Source organism: Episyrphus balteatus, chromosome 1 (genome assembly GCF_945859705.1).
Source record: "Episyrphus balteatus chromosome 1, idEpiBalt1.1, whole genome shotgun sequence".
In the NCBI taxonomy this organism is placed as follows: domain Eukaryota; kingdom Metazoa; phylum Arthropoda; class Insecta; order Diptera; family Syrphidae; genus Episyrphus; species Episyrphus balteatus.
The window spans coordinates 135,640,775-135,662,573 of record NC_079134.1 but is presented as its reverse complement, the minus strand read 5'-3'; the positions used below and the strand labels follow the sequence as shown (position 1 = coordinate 135,662,573).

The 21,799-nt window shown below is 25.0% G+C and overlaps 2 protein-coding genes across 4 annotated transcripts in view; both read right to left on the bottom strand.

Moving 5' to 3' along the window:
* LOC129905724 (longitudinals lacking protein, isoforms F/I/K/T) overlaps positions 1–21,799 on the bottom strand; it is a 140,608-nt gene that overhangs the window by 4,351 nt on the left and 114,458 nt on the right. The window contains exon 7 of one of the 2 annotated variants that reach the window (XM_055981269.1): positions 19,636–20,907. The exons of the other annotated variant lie outside the window; for it this stretch is intronic. Coding sequence (XP_055837244.1) covers positions 19,715–20,907 — 1,193 coding nt within the window. The 3' untranslated portion in view covers positions 19,636–19,714. Of the gene's footprint in view, positions 1–19,635; positions 20,908–21,799 lie in introns of those variants that run through there. 2 annotated transcript variants of the gene reach the window in all.
* On the bottom strand, positions 11,435–13,206 carry LOC129905727 (keratin, type II cytoskeletal 1-like). 2 transcript variants are annotated; one of them, XM_055981277.1, is made up of 3 exons: positions 13,006–13,206; positions 12,262–12,737; positions 11,435–12,193 (listed from the first exon to the last, which is right to left on the bottom strand). In XM_055981277.1, the coding sequence occupies exons 1-3, from the start codon at positions 13,040–13,042 to the stop codon at positions 11,666–11,668; spliced, it is 1,041 nt and encodes a 346-aa protein (XP_055837252.1). In that variant the 5' UTR covers positions 13,043–13,206; the 3' UTR covers positions 11,435–11,665. The 2 variants fall into 2 exon arrangements, with proteins under 2 accessions (XP_055837252.1, XP_055837253.1); XM_055981278.1 differs by having other exon boundaries at positions 11,438–12,193; positions 12,262–12,722; positions 13,006–13,205.

Genomic DNA, 21,799 nt, shown 5'->3' with positions numbered 1-21,799 from the left:
CATAAAGTCAAAAGACAGATATTTTTAAATATTGTGTTATTTAACTAGATGGTAATTTATTTTAAGTGGATAATTAAAAATTAACAAATGGAGAGATGTATATTATACATCGCTCGAGCCTAGACATCAAGCGATAAAGGACGAGAAGGAAGTACTCCACATTTAAAATAACTTAAAAGCTGGATAACTGTATTATTTGCAACTCGCAATATACTAAACTTATTAATTAATGAGTAGGAAAAGTAAGCTGAAATTAAGCACAAAAATGTCCAACTTTCAACACGCAAACTGCTCACCGCTCCAATTTTGTGTTAAAAAAATATTAAATTTACATTATTTAAGCTCAAATTTTAAATTTTTGCAATGATTATAAGAGTTTTCTGTTATATTCGATAGCTTTTTGATTTCCCCGGAGAGTCAGTCAACTATCAACTTTTGAAGCCTGATATCTCATAAACTCCCTTCTTTCTGAGTGTTTATTCTTCACCCATGTACCAAATCTATCTTTTAGAAAATTTATTTGTGTTTTTTTTTTTTATTTTTAGCTAAAAAAGTCTTTTTCTATAATGTTAATTCATTTAAATTACCTACTTGGTTTTACTTGGCAAATTTTCAAAAATATTTAAAAATTTTGATAAATTAATTTTAAACTTCATGAATTTTGTAATTATCCAAAAAAAAACGAGTCTCCACTTCCGTAAATTTATCATTAAACTAACCAATAACAAAATTTGTTTTACAAATTATGTATTATTCTTATCTACAGACAAAACATGACAACATAAAATATATTTCAATAAACATAAAGAAAATTCTAAATTTAAAGGACAATTTTGCATATATCATTCAAATATTCTACTATAGTTTAAAGAAATTGTATATCATTTGACTTAACATCTTCATCATCATACTCATCATCATCATCGCTAACATCTTCTTCTGGCAAGAATTTCGACTCTTCATTGGTAATTTCATAGAATTGTGCAAAGTGTCCATTCGATGGCACCACCACCGTCGATGCGGGTAAATTTAAATTCAAATTTAAATAAGAAAATGCTTCTGGATGCTTACGCTTAGCATGGCGTAAAACATGATCCTTTCGTCGTGAACGATACTCACAGGAAACACATTTATATTTCTTTTCTTTCAAGCAATATTTTCGTATGTGTTCGGTAAGTTTTCGGGCACTTTTATAGAAACGTTTGCATTTTTCACATTGCAATAACAAATCACGATTGACCAATAAACCATTATTGTTATTATTGTTATAATTATTGAGAGAGCTATATGCATCGTTTGTGTTTGTATCAACGCCTAAAAGGCTGCCTAAAATAGGATAGATATCTAGAAAGAAAAGAAAAATGAAAGAAAAAAAAGAGAAACAAAAGAAAAATATAAGAAAAAAAAAATAAAAAAAAAATTTTAAGGACGGACAACCTTATATTACATATTTAGGAAAATGAAGTCGATAATACCACGCTTAGTTTTAATGAGTTTTTCTGTTTTACTCTTCCAATGAATAAAATTGCATATGTTAAGGATGATGAAGTAGATGTTTGATGATGATGACTATGAACTTTTACATCAATGATCTTATTTGTTAAGCTAATGTTTTTTTGCAATAAACCCCATGTTTGTATTTACAAATCTTATACTCTAATACTTGTATTTAAAAAGAAATTATTTTTTGTTTTGTTCATATTTGAATGAAATCAATGAGGTCTTAAAAAACTAGTATGTAATATTCCACCATATTATGTTATGATTATTTATTAATATTTACTAGGAACTTTTTCAATTTTGCTTAATCAGCTAATAATAATTATATAATACAATTTTCATTTTTAAAATTAACAAGACATTAAGTGCGTTTTTGAAAAAAGTATTTATTTTATGCATCCATTCATTTATCATATTATTTTCATTAACTCAAAATACAAATTACAAAACGTTTCCCATTTTCATAATTCCTATTACTTATATTTCATGACTTATAATTAAAGAAACAAAAAAAAATTAATTGCACAGGTCAAGGCTTGAGTGTATACCTACCTACCTAGTAAACAAATTTTAAAATAGGCAGGTATAAAGTTTTAAGATATTTTTTTTTACTTAAAACCAGTTAAAACTTAAATAAATTCATCAAAAAAAAAATCTATATTTTTCTTAAAAAAAAAACAAATTTTTGAGTATTTATTAAATTAATATGTTTGATTCCATTTTTAAGTACACCACTGTTTTCTTTACATTTAATTCCATTTTACAAACAATTTTACATAAAACATGCATTTTGTTTGTATGAATTTTTCTCTCTGTTGTTTTTTTTTTTAAATTTATACTGACAAAAAATCAAGATCTTACTTATTAGCCCCGAAACTTTAATCCGGACTAAAAATAGTAAACCTCGAAATTTAAAGAATATTATACCTATTCAAAGCATATTTAAGTTTTTGCGATTTTAAATATACAATTTTTGCTTAATTTTGTATGAGACTTTTAAAAAAGTTGAACTAAAATCAGTCGACCATTACTCAGATTGAATGAATGTCTTTGGGTAGCAATTTTGTAAGAAAATTATTAAAATATTGTTACGTATACGCCACAGTGTCAGATAAATACATGTAGAAAACTTTCGGAGAGGGACCTTATTTCCCCTTTTAGACTCTATCTATTTTAATTCCAAAAATCTATCCTTGAATTTGTTTAACATACTACAAAGTTGATTTGATTAGTGTTTTTTTTTTTTTGTAATTTAAAATTATTATTTTTAATAAACATTTGACGTCATTAGGTTTTATTTTTTAATGCTCTTAGTCAAAGGTTGTTTGTCAATTCAATGATTAAGGAACAAATGGTTGAATTTCCAAATAATAACCAAAACTACTTTATTTGAAAGTACGCATTTTATCTTTATTTTTTTATGATTGGGCTTAATAATAAATCAATCAATGAATGATTGATTGGTTATGCGTTATTCAAAACTGAAGTTATGAAAAACCGAAGTTATGCAAAACCAAAGTTATGCAAAACCGAAGTTATGCAAAACCAGAGCTACGAACACTTAAGCTATGCAACGTGGTTTTTGGAACGATATACGAGAGGTTAGTACCAAAAAGCTAGTGCGTGTAGCTTGCGTCAAGACAAGAAAAAAATTGTATGGGACAGGGGTGTTATTTCCCCTTTTTTTGCAGGGACAATAACGTACTGAACCTTTTGTAAGGCCAAAGACTTGTTTTTGTATCTTGTGTTTAAATAAAACTGTTTAACGGACCTGTTTACTATTTCAAAAAATAAATTAATTTTCTTCTAAAAAAATTAAAAAAACAACTTCCTTTGAAACAAAAATTGATTGATTGACCGAATATTTAGAATCAAATAAAAAAATTATTATTTTTTTTTTTTCTATTTTCAGTCATTTTCTTGTTATAACCGTGATATTATTCCGTGAAACAATTTTTTTTTTCTAAGGTTTACGATAAAAATTCCCTATCTGTATTCTGTATGTACAGCTTAGATTTTAAAAATTGTAAAAATTAACATAAATTTTTAATTATTTCAGTCAAGTTTTTTTTTTAATGAGTTTCTAAAAGTTTCTAAAAACTCCATTAAAATACAAAAAATAAAAACAAATTTCAATATTACAAAATAAAATATTTCCAACAAAAATATTGTCTACATATTTTTTTTTTAATTATCTCACTTACAAATTACAAAAAAGTGATATCAAATTCTGGTATTAATCCATTCTTCCGATGCCGTTCCATATGTTTTGCTAAATTTCGTTTTTGCGTCACAATTTTTGGACAATAGAGACATTTTGCTCCCAAGCCACATTCTTTCATATGTCCTTTTGCACCGCATATTTTTTTATATTTTACACCACATCGTGGACAAACATAACGTAGAATTCCATCATCCATCATAACTTCTAGCGGAGTGTCCATATCATAAGGGAGTTGGTGGTAACCTAAAAAAAGACACATGTTAGTATGGTGTTTAAAATTAAAAAAAAAAATGAAACTAACATTTAGAAAATTTTAGAAAGAAAAATTTTCCTCAATAAAAATAATAATGTAGTGTGTTACCTTTTGAATGTTTTTTTTTTTTTATTTTTATTTTTTTTTAGGAATAAAAAATAAATTTTAGCCTGTGTCTACATTCACCAACACCATCATTTATTCATTCAAAAATAAAAAAAAAGAAAAAAAAATAATATTAAAAAAAATAAAAATAAAAAACATGTAAAATAAAATAATAAATTAAATATTTCAGTTCTGTGTAAATTAAAATAAAAACAAACCTTGATATTTTTGTTTTAAGTGAATTTTTGATTTTATTTTCAATATTCATTTATTTACAAAGGTTGTTAAATTTCACTTAAGAATATTAACTTACCAATGGATATACCTCACAACTAAATTATAAAGAAGAATCTGAAAACCAAGAAAAAAAAATAGTTTAAAATTTAAACTTAAAGCTAAAAAAAAACACAAATGTATTACCTTAACACCTTAAAGAGGACCCCAAAGTCATTTGCTTAGGAATTTTCCTTAACCAAAAAAATCGATAATCGGTTTTCGATAAAAATCGATAAAATAAAACAAAATTATAATAAAAAAGAACAATCGATAATTTTTGTTTCAATGTTGTTTTTTAATATACACATTTTTGCTTTCCTCTATAACAATATTATATCGACTTTTGTGTTTTTTTTTTTTTTACAAAAAAAAACATATGTTTACAATATTAAGGCTTTTACAAATAATTTTTTTTTTTTTGTTTAAACATATTTTTCGTTTTATATTTTGTTGTTCTTACAAAAATATTTAATTCATACACAAACTACATTTAAAGATATTGTTTTTTTTTTTAATTAAATTTTAATATTTAATTTTTGTTATTGAATTAATTTTCAGTGTACAAAAAACATTTACTTTTTTTTTATTTTTATTTATATAATATATATTTATTTACTTTACTTTAAAAGTACAAGGAGATAAAAATATTCATTGTGTTTTCTATTTTAGTTATTTTTATTTTTTTTTAATTTGTTGCTACCTTTAAATGGGATACAATGTAAATTTTTTATTTTGACAATTTGTATTTCCCTGTGGTTTAATTTTTTTTTTTAGTTTTAATTTATTTTGTTCAACAATTGATTTTATTTTTTTAATTACTTAGTTTGTGTTTAGCGAAACATGAAAATGTATATATAGTAACAGAGATGTTAGTACATAGATAAATATATTTATAATATACATATATAGTTTTTTTTTTGTAATTTATTTTTTAATATCTAAAATATATATTTGTTTTTATTCCTCATATACACATAAACGGACTGTTTTTTTTTTTAATTTTAAATATATGTTTGTGTGTATTAATAAAACAAACAAAAAATTAAAAAAAAAAGTAAAATAGTAGAAGGTAAATAAAAATATTTAGTTAAGAAAAAAAAATAATAATAGTATTTTTTTTAATAAAATATTTATGCAACGAAATTCCTTCAGTTTTTATTAGTTTTTAGTCGGTTTTTTTTTTATAATATATTTCTTATATAGTTTTCTTTTTTCTTTTGTATTTTCTTGATTTGATATTGTTTAATAATATTTTTTTTTTATTATTATTTTATTAACAATCACAAATAATCACATCAATATTTCATTCACAGCTCCTTGGTTACAAAAAAAAAGTTTAAATATTTTATTTTATATTTCGTTTTCATTTTATTTATATGCTTCAAATGAATTTTTTTTTTTAATTTAAATTTAAACATTTGATGCGGTTTTTTTTTTTTAAATTTATTTATGTATGTGGTACATTATAATAAGCAAAACTGTAAAAATAAATAAAAAATTGTTAAGAGAATAATAAGAAGAAATTTTTGTTAAAATAAAATGCATCTGACATTTTTGTGTTTGTTTTTTTTTTTTATAATTTTTTTTTTTAGTATAAATTGTAAATTGTTATAAAAAAAATTAACTTTGTGGATTGATTCTTTGTGTTATTTATGTATGCAAATTTGTTATATCGTTGTGCATTTTTTTTATTTCAAAAATTAGTTTAAAAAAGAGTGGGAAAATAAAAATATTGAAATGACATCAAAAATGGGAATTATAAAATATCATTCGTTCACATTACAATCATCACAGGGATGAGTTTCAACAAAAGGGATTATAGCTGGGAACGTTTCCATCTTGCGAAATTCGGGTACCGAGAATAAATTTTTCAACGAACTTGGCTGCCATTTCTTTGGAATTTTTTTCAATGACAATAAATTCCCGTCGAGATTTACGGAAGCGGATGCGGAACAATTTTTTGCGAAACAAAATTTTTTGGTACAAAGTTTAGATTGGCGTACTACTCTTTAATAGAAATTACTAAGCTTTTAAATACAAATAGTGAATTAGTACCAACGATTGCGATTGCAGAAAACGGTCTAGTAGACCTCTTGGTAATATTAATTGGCATTTTTTGAACTTATGTTCATAGATTCATAAAATTTCACTTCATTGGAGATTTTTGAGATCTACTTGGCAGTTTTTTCTGCTAAAATCAAGCAATTTGACCCCATTGCCTTGGTTTAATTCTTTCAGGTTTTTATCAATTTTTCTCATGATATTGGTTTCATTCCTTAGGGGCGGTTTTGCAATTTGGATTTGATTTCGATTGTGATTTGAACATAAATTTGGATTTTATTCTTTGGGGATTTTTTGAAGTCCAACCCATTATGTTTTTAATACAAAAATGAAAATTTTGAGTGAGCAATGAAAGAAACCTCATTTTTTTTAAAGTCGGAGGACTACCAAATTCACTTCAATGAAAATTTCATGAAAATAGTTTTATTCGTTTCCCGAAAAATTGCAACAGTAAAAATCAAATATTTCTTAAAAATTGCCAGAGAATCAGGAATATTGAAAATTTTCAACCATCTTTTTGAAAAATAAAAAAAACTTTGTCTTTTTTCGAAAGGGTTTTTGTTTGTCCATTTCAATATTACCCACTTATGTTTTATCGGTTTTACATTGACTGAGTTACAATTCATATCAGACCTTTTTTAACAAACTTGTACGTACATCTTTTGTGAAAAATAAATTTAACTCTATTTTATTTTTGGTACCCAATTATTATAAAAAAAAATATTATCGTTTTTCTTTTTATTTCGTGCAAACATTTCTTCAAATACACCTTAATCGCTTTATTTGTTTTAAAATTAAAACCACAACCTGAATTTTGTTTAAGAAGAAAAAATAAAATAACATAAAATTAATATTAAACCTTTGTTTTTTTTTTTTAATATAATTAACATTAACTGCTTTTTCATAATAATATTAAACATTTCCAAAGTTTCAAAAAATTGTTGTTTTTTTTTAACCAAAAGTCCAATCAGTCCATTACATATTTTTTTCTTTGTTTTTGCCTTTGCTTAACATTTTCGTTATCTTTTATAATTTATTAATTTTCCATATATGACTAGGTTTTTTTTTCTAAGAAAATTAAATCAAACAAAACAAAAAAAAACTTTTGAGAATACTGAAATTTTAAATAATTTTTTCTTTTCAAGTTTATCACTTTTTTTTTTTTTTATTATGTGAATGCCGATAAGGTACTTTGTAAAAGTTTTATTTTTTTTTGTAATTTTTAAAATTTTTTGTTATAATGATACCGACATGAAAAAGCATTTTCCTCTATACCTATGCGTGTTTTATTATTTTTTTATATATATATTTTTAGTAACTATATTTGTTTTTATTTTTTAGTTAATGTTTACAAAAAAAAAATAACTTAAATTATTAAAATAAAATTAAACAAAACAAAAAAAAAAACATTTTTAATAGAATATAGTTAAAATTAATATAATAAAGGGTTTTTAATATAATAATTAAACAAAAAATACATAGTTTATCTTTTTTTTTTTGTTAAATTGTATTAGTGAAAAAGAAATTTATTTTATTTTTTATACATATATATATATTTTAACATTTTTTTTTATATATATGAGGGACTATGTTTTTATATCACATTCCAATTATTTTTAATGATGACTACGTACGTTATAATGCTTCTTTATCTTGCAATATTTTTTTTTATTTTATTTATTTAAAAAAATAAAATGTTTCTCATCTTCTTTCATGAAACCAAAGTTATGTTTATATGTACTCATATAAAAAATACAATTTTCTTTAAAGAAAAAAAAAAAAAACAAAAAAAACATTGATAGCACTAGGTTAATAATTTAATTTAAAATTATATAGTTCACAAAATGATTTTATTTAAATTTGTTTTAAGCCAATCAAGATAAAAAAAAAAAAAACAAATTTTAAATAAATAATAAAAAAAAAATTTAAACTATCCAAAAAACGTGTAATACTAATAATTTTTTTAAAGCCAAATTATATTGATGAATTTTTTTATTTTGTTAATTTAATAAATTTTGGTTTATCACATTTCAGTTTCACTTTGATTAAATCGCATTTTTATTAAATAATAAAAAAAAAAAAAACAGAAAACTATAAAAATGTTTAAGAAAAAAAGTGATTTTTCTTGACATCATTAAAAAAAAAAAACTTTTATTTAGCAACTTAATTGTGTTCGTGCTTAGTTTGTGCTTTTTCATTCTCTCTATTCATTTTATATTTTATATTTTTTTCTATAAAACTTTTTGTTTAATGGAATGAAGAAAAAATAACTTAAAAATAGCTAAAAAATATGTTAAGAGATCGCAAGTATAATAAATCTTATACTTATTATTACTTTTTTTTTGTTTATTTTTAAATAAAAACATATTTATTAGTTTATTTAATTAAAGTTTTTTTTATTATTTCAAGAAACTTAGATCTTAGATAAAAATTAATAATAAAACTTTAGTTGAAATTGTTTAAGAAATTAATTTTGAAAAATGAATTTAATTAAAAAAAAAAAAGAAATACTAATTTTACGAGGAATAAATCATTCAACTTCATAATAATAGCGAATCGACTTTACTAAAAAGAAAATACACACTCAACTGTTTGGTTAGATACATGCGAATAGAAAAAAAAAAACATTTTTTTTTTAAATTATTTATACTCTTTTTTTTGTGAGAATAGGACGGATAATATTTATCAAGCAAATAGGTTTTATCCGATCACAGATGCAGTTATAATAATGAGAAAATATTTAATTTGTTTATAAGTACAAAATTATTGAAAAGACGTTGTTTTTTTTTTTTTGTATTTTAAAGAGCAGACGACAAATTAAAAAATATTTTTTTTTTGATTTTTTGAAAAGTAAGGAAAACACATTGATATATAATTTTTAATGTTTCTCCTAATTTCAAATTTAAGGTTCATGCTGCCTTAAAAGCTAATCAATTAACTGTTTAGATTTTCACTCAATAAAAAAAAATGCACAAATGTGTCGTTTGTACTCCGAATTATAATCCAAATCAATATGATATTATAAGCTTTTTAAAAAATTAAGAAGAAAAAAAAAAAGTTCAACCATAAAAACAGTTTTTGACTTTTGCCTCTAGAGGGCGCCATATTCATTTGTATGCCACTAACCAGCAGACGAGAAGGAAGTTTCCAACGAAACCTTATTTGTCAAATTTCGACAAGCTGTTGAGGAACTATAATGTCACATATGAAAAACATTTGAAAAATTTGGAACAGATCGGTTTGTTAACGGACAGAAAATGTAACAACATTTCAACATAATGTAAAGAATCGTTTTTGAAGATCTGGAATAATTCAAAATTGTCATTTGGCTTGCTCTAAATATCATACTTAATACAAAAAAAAAATTAATTTGGCAGGAAAACAATATTATTCCTAAAACGTTTTTAAAAGCTTTAACATTACATGATAAAGGGTAAGTTATTTGAAAAATAATTTTTTTTCAACTTCTTCGCAGGAATTTTGAGGTTTAAAAACACAAGTAAAATACTTTTATAAAATTTGCATCTTATGTAAAGTAATTTATATTTTTTTATATTTTTCATTCAAACAAATCTTAAAGCTAAAGAATCTTTCAGTGAATACCATTATTTGGATGGCTTAAGAAAATTCTAAAAATTTTGCCTGTTTAACAGAAATTTGTTGTTTTTTTTTTTTTAATTTGTGAAATATTTTATATTTAAGTTTCTATATTTATTTTTCAAACAAAAAAAAACAACAGTTTTTGAGAAATTTTGAGGGCACTATAATAGTAACCAATGCATTTTTTTGGGGTTCGGAACTTTTTTTTTTTGTTCATAAACTGTTATAACATATTTCAATCGAAAAATTGTTTTTAATTGTTTCAAGAAACTTCCTCTCCATTTTTATCAAAGGATTCAGAAACCTTAGCACATAATGTAAACTTGAGAAAAATGAAGCAAATGAAATTAAAAATTAGAGTTCTTTAAAACGTATAATGGTAGAATAAAGTTCACTTCAAATCCCAGAACTTATAAAAATCCACTACCCGGGTGCAGAGTAATTTCAGTTGCTTAAAAAAGATTTTAAACTGTACAGGCATTAAATAATAAAAAAAAAAGGAATTTGGAAAAGATAAGTGCATAAAATATCTGCTCCTTAAATACATAAAACTGATAGTACAAAAAAAAAAAAACGTTCTAATAACCAAACAGTGATATTTCTTTGATTTTGTTGATTGTTTCCACATCAATATAAATCTTCGTTTCATTTGCAAACACCTCTTATTGACTAGCTTATTTATTTTACATCTTTCACTATATAGCGCTTGTGTCTGTTCATCATATCCACATGAAAATACATATACTCGTTAGTAAATTGTTTCTATTAAATATTATATAAATATAAATATATTTTATAAATAAAGCTTTTCTATATATTTCTTTTCCTTATATGTTTTCAATTTATCTAACTTTCAGTCATTTTATCATCTTCAACACAAAAAACAATGTATATGTATTTTCTTATCTACATTCCTCCTCATTTTTTTCTTTTTTCTTCTTTATCACATTAATTTATTATATATTATTTTAAGATCTTTATTATAATATTTTCTTATTTTTTTTCTTTCGAAACCCCAGTGCTATCAGAATTAATTAATGCAAAGCAATATTATTTTGTGCATTTACAAAAAAAAAAACTAAATATTTTAAAATCAATCACATATTATTTAAATATTTTTTTATATATAGATATATCTTTTTTTTTAAATTATAGTTAAAAACTTATAAAACTAGATGTTTTTGCTTAAATCATTTTTCTCAAATTTTTTTTTTTTTTTTTATTAAAGTTTGTGTTCTGTAATTTTTTTTTTTTAATTTTTCAAAATTTATTTATTGCACAAATTAGATTTATAAAACTTAAAACTAAGTTAAACAAAAAATTAAAAAAAAAAAATAGCATGTGCTTTGTAAATAGTAAATAAATTTGTTTAAACATATAAATATTGTATATTTGTTTGTTTAAATGGATTTTTTTTTTTTAATTTTAATTTCAAGAAAAAAATAATAAAAATTATTATTAAAATTGTGTAGTATAGTGTGTTATATTGAAAAAAAGAAAAAAGCAAAAACATTTAAGATCATCGGAAAAAATATATTTTTTTTTATCAACAAAAAAAAAAAGTAAAATAAAAAACGAAAAAAAAAAAATAGTTTCGATATACAACATTGTAAAATAATTATTGTTATCGATGTGCATCGATTGTATCATCGATTTTGATGCGTTCGCATGTGTAGAACTAGATTATGTTTATGTTTGGATTTCTTGTGACAAATGGGGCACTCGAATTTCGGCTCCACGCCACATTCGAAACGGACATGCCTGTTTAGACTGTGCGGACGGGCGTATGAGTTGCCACAGCGATCACATGTATAAGCACCTCCCCAGCCACCGCTGTTGCTTCCGGTTCCGCCGCTACCACCACCACCGCCGCCGGAACCTGCAGCTCCAACATTGCTGCCTAGAGCCGAACTCGAGGTGCCTGGGGTTAATGCACTACTACTACCACCGCTAAACGGGCTAGTTACCAATCCGCCACCTACACCACCACTGTTTGAGGGCCCGCTAAGGGAAGTTGCCGTTGCGGCAACACTACTACCACCCACGGCGGCACTGCCAGATGCCGTGGCGCTGCTAAAGGAACCACTACGTTTGATATTAGTATATCCTAGTAGCGCTGGCGAGAGATGAGCTGCTGCAGCAGCAGCAGCGGCAGCCGCAGCCACAGTTATTGGCTGAAAAGGTTCGAGTTTTGATTCTAGCTCTTGCAATCCCAAGATTCCCAATGAATAACCCCACTTACCGGCAAATTCGACGTGGCTCCAATGGAACCTGCTATTCCCGCTACATAGGTTGACCCTCCGGCTCCAGCTGAGGCAGAATTTTGTGCTGTCAAAGCACCTATTGACGGAGACTGCAAGGATTCAATGGCTGCTGCTGATGAGAGAAGCGACGATTGAGTGGCATGTTGTTGTTGTTGTTGCTGCTGATGCTGTTGGGCAATGGACACCAGTTCTTTGATCTTTTGTACCGCCGAAGTGCTAAGGCGCAAATCACAAGGCTGATCATCATCGTCGTCATCGTCGTTTGGGTCGTCTTCATTTATATCACCTGCACTACTACCCCCCAAACCGGGGTCAAATTCTTCATCTTCCTTTTTGAGGCGGTCAAAGGGCAGCATGGCATGAGCCGGACTGGAATATGGACTGGATTTGAGCCGCAAACTTTGGCGTCTAAGTTCGCTGGTGCCTCCTCCGGATTCCCCTATTCGAAAAAACACTATTTATAGATGAAACATTATTTTTATTCTTAATTTTATTTAATTTTTTTAATATTTTCATTAAAAATAAATAATTTTAACTTAAATATTGATTGGATATAAATATATATATATATTTTTTTTTACAATTGGTTAATGTTATTGTATAAAACACATAAATTTAGTTTTATTTTTTATTTTTAATCAACTTTTTGCCAATGTAATTAATTTATAAATTTAATTTTTGCATTTAAATAAATTTGAACAAAAAAAAAAAAATAACATTACCATTTTTTTTAATCGAATTTTTGAGGCCTGGAAACATGGATGTGTGTGTGCTTGTGATGGATGAGTTGTATCATTGTTATGGATTTGATTATATAGTTTGTTTTAATGGGATAATAATATGTATATAAATTAATGAAAAGCTGCAATAGGTACATGAATTAATAAATAATTATTATTTAAAAAAAAAAAACAATATTTTTTATTAACACAAAATGTTAAGCACAAGACGAAATTAGTACAAATTGTTTAATATTTTTTTTAAGGTAAAGAAGGTTTTGATTAAAAAAATATAAATAAAAAATACACAAAGCTTTTTTAAAAACTTCGAGACTTTTATCAAGAAATAAAATAAAAATTATTTTTTCCGTTTATTTTCCTTTTTATAATTTTTAATTTTTGTTCTTGTGACAACACCTCAAAATAAATCATAGGAACAAAACAATTAGAGAGAATAATTGTATTTATAAAATAATTTTGTAGACTGGCAGTATTTTACTTAGCTTTTATAATAATTCTTTACTTATTGATTGATTTGACCAAATTTGGTGGATAAGAATAATGTTCTTCCTTTGCCAAAAAAAAAGAGCCAAGATCTCATCCATCAAATGTTAAAAATTCTTTACTCATTCACTACCAGTGGCCTATTTCACCAAACACAATTTACAATCACAAATTTGTTATTGCACTGTTTTTAAAACAAATTTGTAACTTTTTGTATGTATTTTTTTTTCAGGTGCGAACTTTCAGAATATGTAAATAAAGAATGTGTAAACAACAAATTCTGCACATTAAGTAAACTTGTTTGAGAATGTTATAATGTCTTTATATATAGAGTTTGTCAAGTCAAAACGCTTTCTGCTATACCTATAAAGAGATACGTCCGCAATCATACTTTTTTTAGTTTATGAAAACCAAATTTCAGTACAAATATAATTGTGACCCAAAATATCAAAAACAAAAAAGGTTAAAATCCAGAAGAACATTATTTTCATTTAAATTTCGAATTGTGGCCATCAGACTTAAAATAATTTCGATAACTTTGTATTATTTACAATAAATTTTTATTTAAATCTGGTACTAAAATGTGAAGTTACAAAATTACAATTTTAAGTATTTTAATTGAGAAAGAATGAATTCGAATCTCTTTCATTTGTTACAAAAATCATATATTACTCAAACTCCAATAGCAATTTCTGCAAATCTTATAATTTCTAACAGATTTAATGATTCGCTTCGATAAAGTTTTCTTCAAATGGTAAAACTCTAGCGAATAGCAATTATAAAGAATAAAGAATATTTAGAACTTCTCGAATTTAGTTCAACGTTAAATTCTTTATTAATAATGAGAATTTTAGGTTATCTATTTAATATATCAGATAAATAAGAAGAAGGAAAGAATAATTGAATTTATTTTTTTTTTTATATTGTTGAATAGTTTTGTTTACAGCTTTTGAACAAATTCTGTTGAGCCGTTTACAAAATATATATGCGAAAAGCCAACATATATTTTTCTGTTAATTTAGTTTTTTTGTAAGGAAAACAAAAAGATTAGTTTTATTGCTATTTCTTTGAATATTACCAATGCAAAATTGAATCAGATTCTATATTTAAGAAAATCGCAAAACATCCAAAATTAAATTAAAAATTAAATACTTCACCTAAGTTAAAAAATAAAAAAAAACTTTCAGAATTCAATTCAAATTATCTGTACCAAGTTCGTAAAAATCCGTCCACCCTTTAGAACACTGAAAATGTGTTCAGAGGTAGTGCAGATACAAAAACGTCATGGTGTTATTTTTCCATCATCATGTTGGATTTGATTAAAACATCGAAATTTTTGTTTGACACGAAACCAGTTCTTGCCCAATAGAGTGAGTAAAAATTTAAAAAAAAAATAATACATCCATTTTCATAGAACATTCTTGCTTTGGAAAAGTTATTTAAATAAGGGGGCTAAAATTTTGAGTTATTTCTAAAATATTAAAAAAAATTATTTAAGATTACCAATTTATGTATCACCTACCACATAAACTATAATCGAAATCAAAGTTCTACGCTTAAGAAGGGGCCGGATTCTATAAAATAAAAGAAACGAAAACGATCATTCATTCAAACGAAAACCTTCGCTCATTTAAGCCGTACAGAATTTCACCCCTTTGGCTTTTTTAAATTACATAAGATTTTTGACCTATCATAAAAGGTTTAATATGATGTCAAAAAACCAAATCGGTAAAGTAACCAAATCGGTAAAATAAACGACGAAGATTATGGAACTAATACTTAATGACAATATTTTACATAAAGATTTTTTTTTTTTCAATGGAAAAAAGTTTCAAATGCATTTTTGTCTGCATTTATTATTTTTTAGAATTTCGCTGGAAAGTTAGATTGAGATAGGAACTCCACTGTAATAGAAAGAAGAAATCTACTTTCCAAAATACGTAATCTTTCTTAATTTTAGGCCTAAACACAATAAAACAAAGAACACCTTTCATAAAAGTTAAATACCGTTATTTTTATCGAAAAAGACATCTATTTTACTTGCAGGGGATCATCCGAAACTAACTACCTACGTACTTCAAAAGACATAACAACGTAGTTTTGACTAATGGATCACTTCAGAAAAAAAAATCAAACAATGATACATGTTTTTAGATATATCCACTATGTTCGCATTTAAAATGTTCTCTTATAAAAAAAAAACAAACATTCCCTAAGGAGCTCAGTTTGAAAACCTAAGATTTATATTGGCGTATTAATATTAAAATGTATTCTTAATTCAAGAAATCTGAATCGGAGGAAAATTATGGGAAACAAAATGATTTATACAAAAAGCAGAGCGGGAGTACCGTGATTGTAAACAAAATGAAACACAAACGATCATATTTTTTCCAAAACGAATAAAAAAAAAACGATGATCAGTTTATGTTTTTGGTTTATAAAAATCCATTGAACGGTTTGAAAAAAAAAAAATCTTTTCGACTGAATCTAAAATAACATTGCACGATACTGCTGTAAGGTCCAATGTATTCACTCTCCATTAAATTTAAAGTCGCCATCTAAAATAAAAAAATTTTAAAATTCGTATGCGATTTGAAAGATTTTCAATTTTTAATGGTAGCTTTAAATATAATGGAGAGTGAATAAATTGGGTATAAGACTTCAAGTTACTTAAACTTTTAAATCTTTTATATAAGAATCAAGTTGATGTTAATAATTTTCAAAAAAAAAAAAAAACATAAAATTCGTTCTTCGATGGATAAAAACTGCATCATAAATAAAATTGAGCAGTGAAAATAATATGCAATTTAGTTTTTTTTTTATAAAGATGCATTTTTTGACAAATATATCGTTACAGCCTTTTTTTCAAACTAATATTTTTCTTTTGAATTTTTTGATATGCCATTTTGTAGAAATTTTTAATCTACATCCAAATTCAAAGTTTCAAAAACATTTAATGTCCCGTTTTCGAAAATTAAAAAAAAAAACAATTTTTTTTATCCAAAAATTATTTTTTTTAATTTATTTTTATTCATATTTGAGAAAAACAGAAATAAAAAAAAAAAAACCGGTTCTATGTCAGGTACCGTTACCGTTCATCAAAAGATAGAAAACTAACAATTAAAATTTTCATCCAAAATCGTAGAAGGCGGTTTCGATAAAATTACACTTTTGAAAAATTGGTATATATGAAAGGTATTGTTATCCTTGGTCCAAAAAAATAATTTCAAAAACACCTCCGTAGAGTCTCTGAAAATGTAGCACCATTACAAGTTTGAAGTGATTCGAAGCATCCGTTTACCCTATAGCTTCTCATACAGACAGACTCACAGACTGATAGACAGACGAAATTGAGTTGCCGAAAACTGTGGGTCATATTTTTTTATTTAGATGCATTTTAAGAAAAAAAAATATTGAAAATTGTAGAGCAAACTAAATAAACATTCGAAAGTTAAATAAAACCAGCAAGTGTCAACATATCCCAAAATATAGGTACGTCTAAGCTCTAAACAGATCAACCTCTAAGCGAATCAAGCTTAAAGTAAGTTTGGTAGCTTATGTCAAAATAACAAACTTCTTATTGGTTCTGACGTTTAGTATGCGGTCAAACCCTAAAATTGAACCTAGAGCAACTAACAAAATTTGACATCATTTCATGATTGAAGTAAAGCATTGTTTCACGAAAAGAGAAAAAAATATTCAATTCGACTGATGACGATAAAACCATGATAAAAAAATTATAATGTGCTTGTTTCTACAAAACCGTTACTTCAACGGTAAAATAATAAACAAAATTAATTCTAATGTCGTATAAAATCCGACATAAAAACAAATCAGTTGAAATAAAATCATAAGTATAAAGAAATATGAATATAAGTACAAAGTTGGAAAAAAAAAACAAAACAATTATAAAACTTATTAAAAAAAAAAATCATTCGGATTACTAAGTAAAAATTAATATTCATCAAACCAAAACTAAAAATAATAAAGTAACAAAAAAAAACTCACTAAAAAATACGCATGCACTTTTTTAAACACTTGCATTAACATTGTCGTTTGTCGATAAAAATGTTACAAAACAAAATCCATTTATTAAAAAAATGTTTAAAATATTCAATTTCAGCTTTAATTTAAAAAACCAACCTCAGTCGGACAAACGACAGTGAATGAAAATGTTTATTTGCTTTTTTTTAAACTCTTCTACTCAAAAAGGATTCATTCAATTTGTTCAATGATTACAATTTACTTTTATTTCTTTTCAAATCAAACAAAAAAATGTCAGCATTTAAGGGGTTTTTTTTTTTGGATCTTTGTTTTTTGTTTGTTTGGTATTTTTTTTTGTTTAAAGAAGAAATACAGGGTTTTCATTTTCTAACTACAAAGTTTTTTTTTTTTGTCATCAAACTTAATAATATCAAAAATTAAATAAAAAAAAAAATATTCAAAACAAAAAAAAAATAATAATATTATTAAGAAAAATACAAGAAAATTCAACTTAAATATACGAGTATCTACAGCAAAATTAAAGGAATACGAAGAAGTACTATCACACATTTTTTTTTTGTTCTTTTCTGTGTTCTTTCAACGATGCATTGAATTGTTGTATCTCATCATTGTCATCATATCATCCAAGAACTCTACAAATACTTCAATCACATCTCTACAGAGTACAGCAGTACCACACAGTTCCCATCAGTCAAGACGGACCTAAAAGAAAGGAACGTTATTAAAAATATTCAAAAAAACATTAAAAAAAAGAACATTTTTTCAAAATGTGTAACCAATGAAAGAGTGAGGAATCAGCAAAAATAATAATAAAAAAAAAAACGAAAGAAACCAAACCAAAATTCACTCATTATGATCTTTGATGAAATCTTGACAATTAGAAAAAGGCACAATTTTTTGGATATATTTTTTTTTTGCTGGTGGATGATGGAAGTGAGGACTTTCAAGGAGCTGGTTATTAGTTCGATGGTTCTTGTAGTTGTTTTGTATAGAAGAAATCAATTGAAACAGCAACTTTTTGACACAACAAAAAATAAATAAAAGTAACAATTTTTTTTTAATTTTTTTGGTTTTGTAATATATTTTTTTTTATTTAGTTGCATTTTTTATTGTTTTTTTTTTTGTTTTTTTTTTAATTTTTTGGTTTGTTTGTTTTTTTGGGTTGAGTTATGTTTACATATAATCTTTTTGAATTTATTTAAATAAGATTATAATTCAATTTTAAATTTAACATTAAAAAAAAGAAAGTTTTTTTTGTTTTTTCAAATAGCATTTTTTAAATACATACATTCATATAATTTTTTTTTTTGCAAACAAACGCTCTGCTCGTAATTTCTTAAAAATATTGTTTTATATTTTATTTTTATTTATTTAGTTATGAAATTTTAATTTATAATTTTTTTCTTTTTTGTTTTTTCTTTTTTTATCTAATATATTTTACATATTTTAAATTAAAAATTATAAAAAAAAACAAATACAAAGTTTGTTCTGTAAATATTATAAACAAAAAAAAAATTGCTGAGATCGTTATATGACTAGATTGTTTGATCTCTTTTATTTAATAGTTTATTTTATTTTTTTTTTTTTAATAAATGTTAAAACAAATTATTAAATTTTAAAAAAATTACAGAGAAACTTAAGATTAAATCTTTTATTCTACTACATTAAGAGTTATTATTTTTTTTTTTGTAAATATAAATTTTAAATAAATAAAAAAATAAATAAATAGGTAAATAAAATTCAAATAAATAAGTAAATAATATTTTCTAAAATACTCTTTTTTTTATATTTTAAATTAATTTTTTGTTTTGTTTAATAAATATATTAATTATTAATATTACACTTGAAGTTGTGTTTTTTTTTTTGGTTTTCTTTTTTTTTTTAATTTTTCATTTGACTAGAAAAAAATGTGTGAGATCGCGAAAAAATTCAAACATTCTTGTTAAGAAATTTTGTATTTCTTTATTTAAATGAATTCTTTCATTTCAAGAGCGCTCTGGAATGTGACTAGAATCATCAGTAAGTAATAAGTCTTTATTTACTTGTAAAAATCTCTTAACTAATTGCATTAATAAAAATTCTTAAATAAAAAAATATTAGTTTAAAAAATAAATTAATTAAAAAATAAAATAAATATGCGCATGCGTATAACTTAAATAGTGAGAGCTTATTTTTTGTCATTCTTTTTTTCTTTTTCAAAAATTTAAACTGCATCTTGTTTTTTAATAACAAGTGTATAATGAGTGTTTTCAGACTTGTCCGATTCATCACCAATTTTATCCCGACACTTTGTATTCAAATGTCTCTTCAAATTACTATGAACATTCGTTGCATAGCCACATAATTTGCTGCAGAAAAACCTCGGCGGTTGACCGCATTCATTCTTCAAATGACACTTAAGGCTATTCTTCCATTTGTAATTGCGATTGCAATTCTTACAGACCCATGGTTTTTCAATATTGGCATTATAAATCATATCTTCAGAGTGTTCCAGACTTTCTTTGCGCATTCGTTGATTTTGAATGAGAATGCGATATTTCTTATCAGAGGACATGCAAATTTCTGTATTACCCGACATTGTTGAGCCAGTGTGTGTTGTTGTATTGGGTGTTGTTGTTGTTATAGTGGTTTCGGGTGGTAAATTTAGACCTGAACTATCAACTAAATGTTTTTTCATTGATGATCGAAGTTTGGTAGCTGAACCATAGACACGTCGAGTACTATTTCGATTTGATGATGATTCTTTTTTCAATAATTTCATTTCTTCATCATCAGCAGTATCGGGTTCATGTTCATGTTCATGTTCGTGTTCGTGTTCTTGGTCATCAGCTAAATTGCAATCATTAATATCAGCATCAGCTGTTTCTTCATCATCTTCATTTTCAGGACCTTCATCGAATTCGGATTCTTCGATTTTGACTGAGTCGAATGCCCATGACATTGGACTGGAGAGTTTAAGATCATAATTGAATGGATCATCGTTTTCACTTTCATCACAGCTTGAACTACTGCGTTCGAATTTGACAATAACTTCGGTGGTGTTATCATCAACTCCATCATAAGTACTATTACCATCACCAGTATTTGTAGTTGTATTTGTTGTTGTTGTTGTAACATTATTAGATTTACCAACACCAATATTAACAGTAGCATTTGAATTACCAATAGCAATTTTAACAGTACCACCATTAGCCCCAGTTGATGTTGATGTTGAAGTTGTAGTAGTTTTTGGTTTAACTATGTCATCGGAAATAGATTTGTTATTGTTGTTAGTTTTGTTAGTAGCGTTAGTAGAGAGTCGAGTGACTCGTTTTCGTTTAGGTTCAGGAGCTGCAGGTTCAGGTTCGGGTTCGGGAGTTTCTTGTTCTTTTGTAGTTGTTGTTGTTGTTGTTTGGTCTTAATTGTTAATTTGTTTTTTTTTTTTTTTTAGTAAGGGTTAATATATTTTGTTTTTGTTATTAACATGAAAAGAGAGACAAAGGCAATTTTGTTAGTTACATTATATTTTTAGTTATTTTTTATAAAACAGCTTGATTAGTTAAAGTGCTGATAAAAAAGTAAAGAAATAAAAAAACTCGATTATAGTTTTAGATCAGTTTGAAAATACTGATCTATAATCAAGAAGAAAGAAATGTGCAAATTAAAAAGAGTTAATAAATTAAAAAAAAGACTACGAAATTAAAAGAAATTAAATAAAGAGATAAATTTAAAGAAATAAATTAAAAAAAAAATAAATTAAAAAATGTTTGTTATTTTTTTGTTATTCGCAGGACTCGAAGTTTTAATTTGAAATTACTTTGTTTAACTGCCTCCAACGTTATCATATGAGTTGATTATAATTTTCCCTGAAAATCTGTAACTTGACTTGGTTTTAATTTTTAAAGCTTCAATTTTTTTTACGATTTTTTTGTGAAAACAAAAATTTTGTCAGCTAAAAAAAAAAGAGCGAATTTGCGAAAGTTTTGCAAGAAAAATCAATGAAAATTGGTGAAAATGAAAAGTTTTCAATATTTTACGTTTTTTTTTTCTTTTTGAGTTCAGTTTTTAAATCGATTTATCAAATCCAACTCAGCGAATTGATTGATAAATGTTTTACTTTTGCTTTTATAGGAAAAAAAATATGAAAGTGTACAAACTTTTTGTCATTTTTTTTATCGCAAAAATCTAACAGCATTATTTCTGCACTCTAAATTTTTTTATGAAAGTATAAATGTAAGTTTATCCAAAGGATTCGCAATAAAATTATTTCCATCGATCATTTTAATTTTGGACATTTTAATATGTTTGA

Excerpts from the sequence above, each read along its gene's own strand:
- LOC129905727 (XM_055981277.1), bottom strand. The coding sequence starts at position 13,042 with ATGTTTCCAGGCCTCAAAAATTCGATTAAAAAAAATG. Across the intron at positions 12,738-13,005 it reads AAATTCGATTAAAAAAAATG|TGTTTTTTCGAATAGGGGAA; the intron begins GTAATGTTATTT and ends ATCTATAAATAG. Across the intron at positions 12,194-12,261 it reads GAGCCACGTCGAATTTGCCG|CCAATAACTGTGGCTGCGGC; the intron begins GTAAGTGGGGTT and ends GAACCTTTTCAG.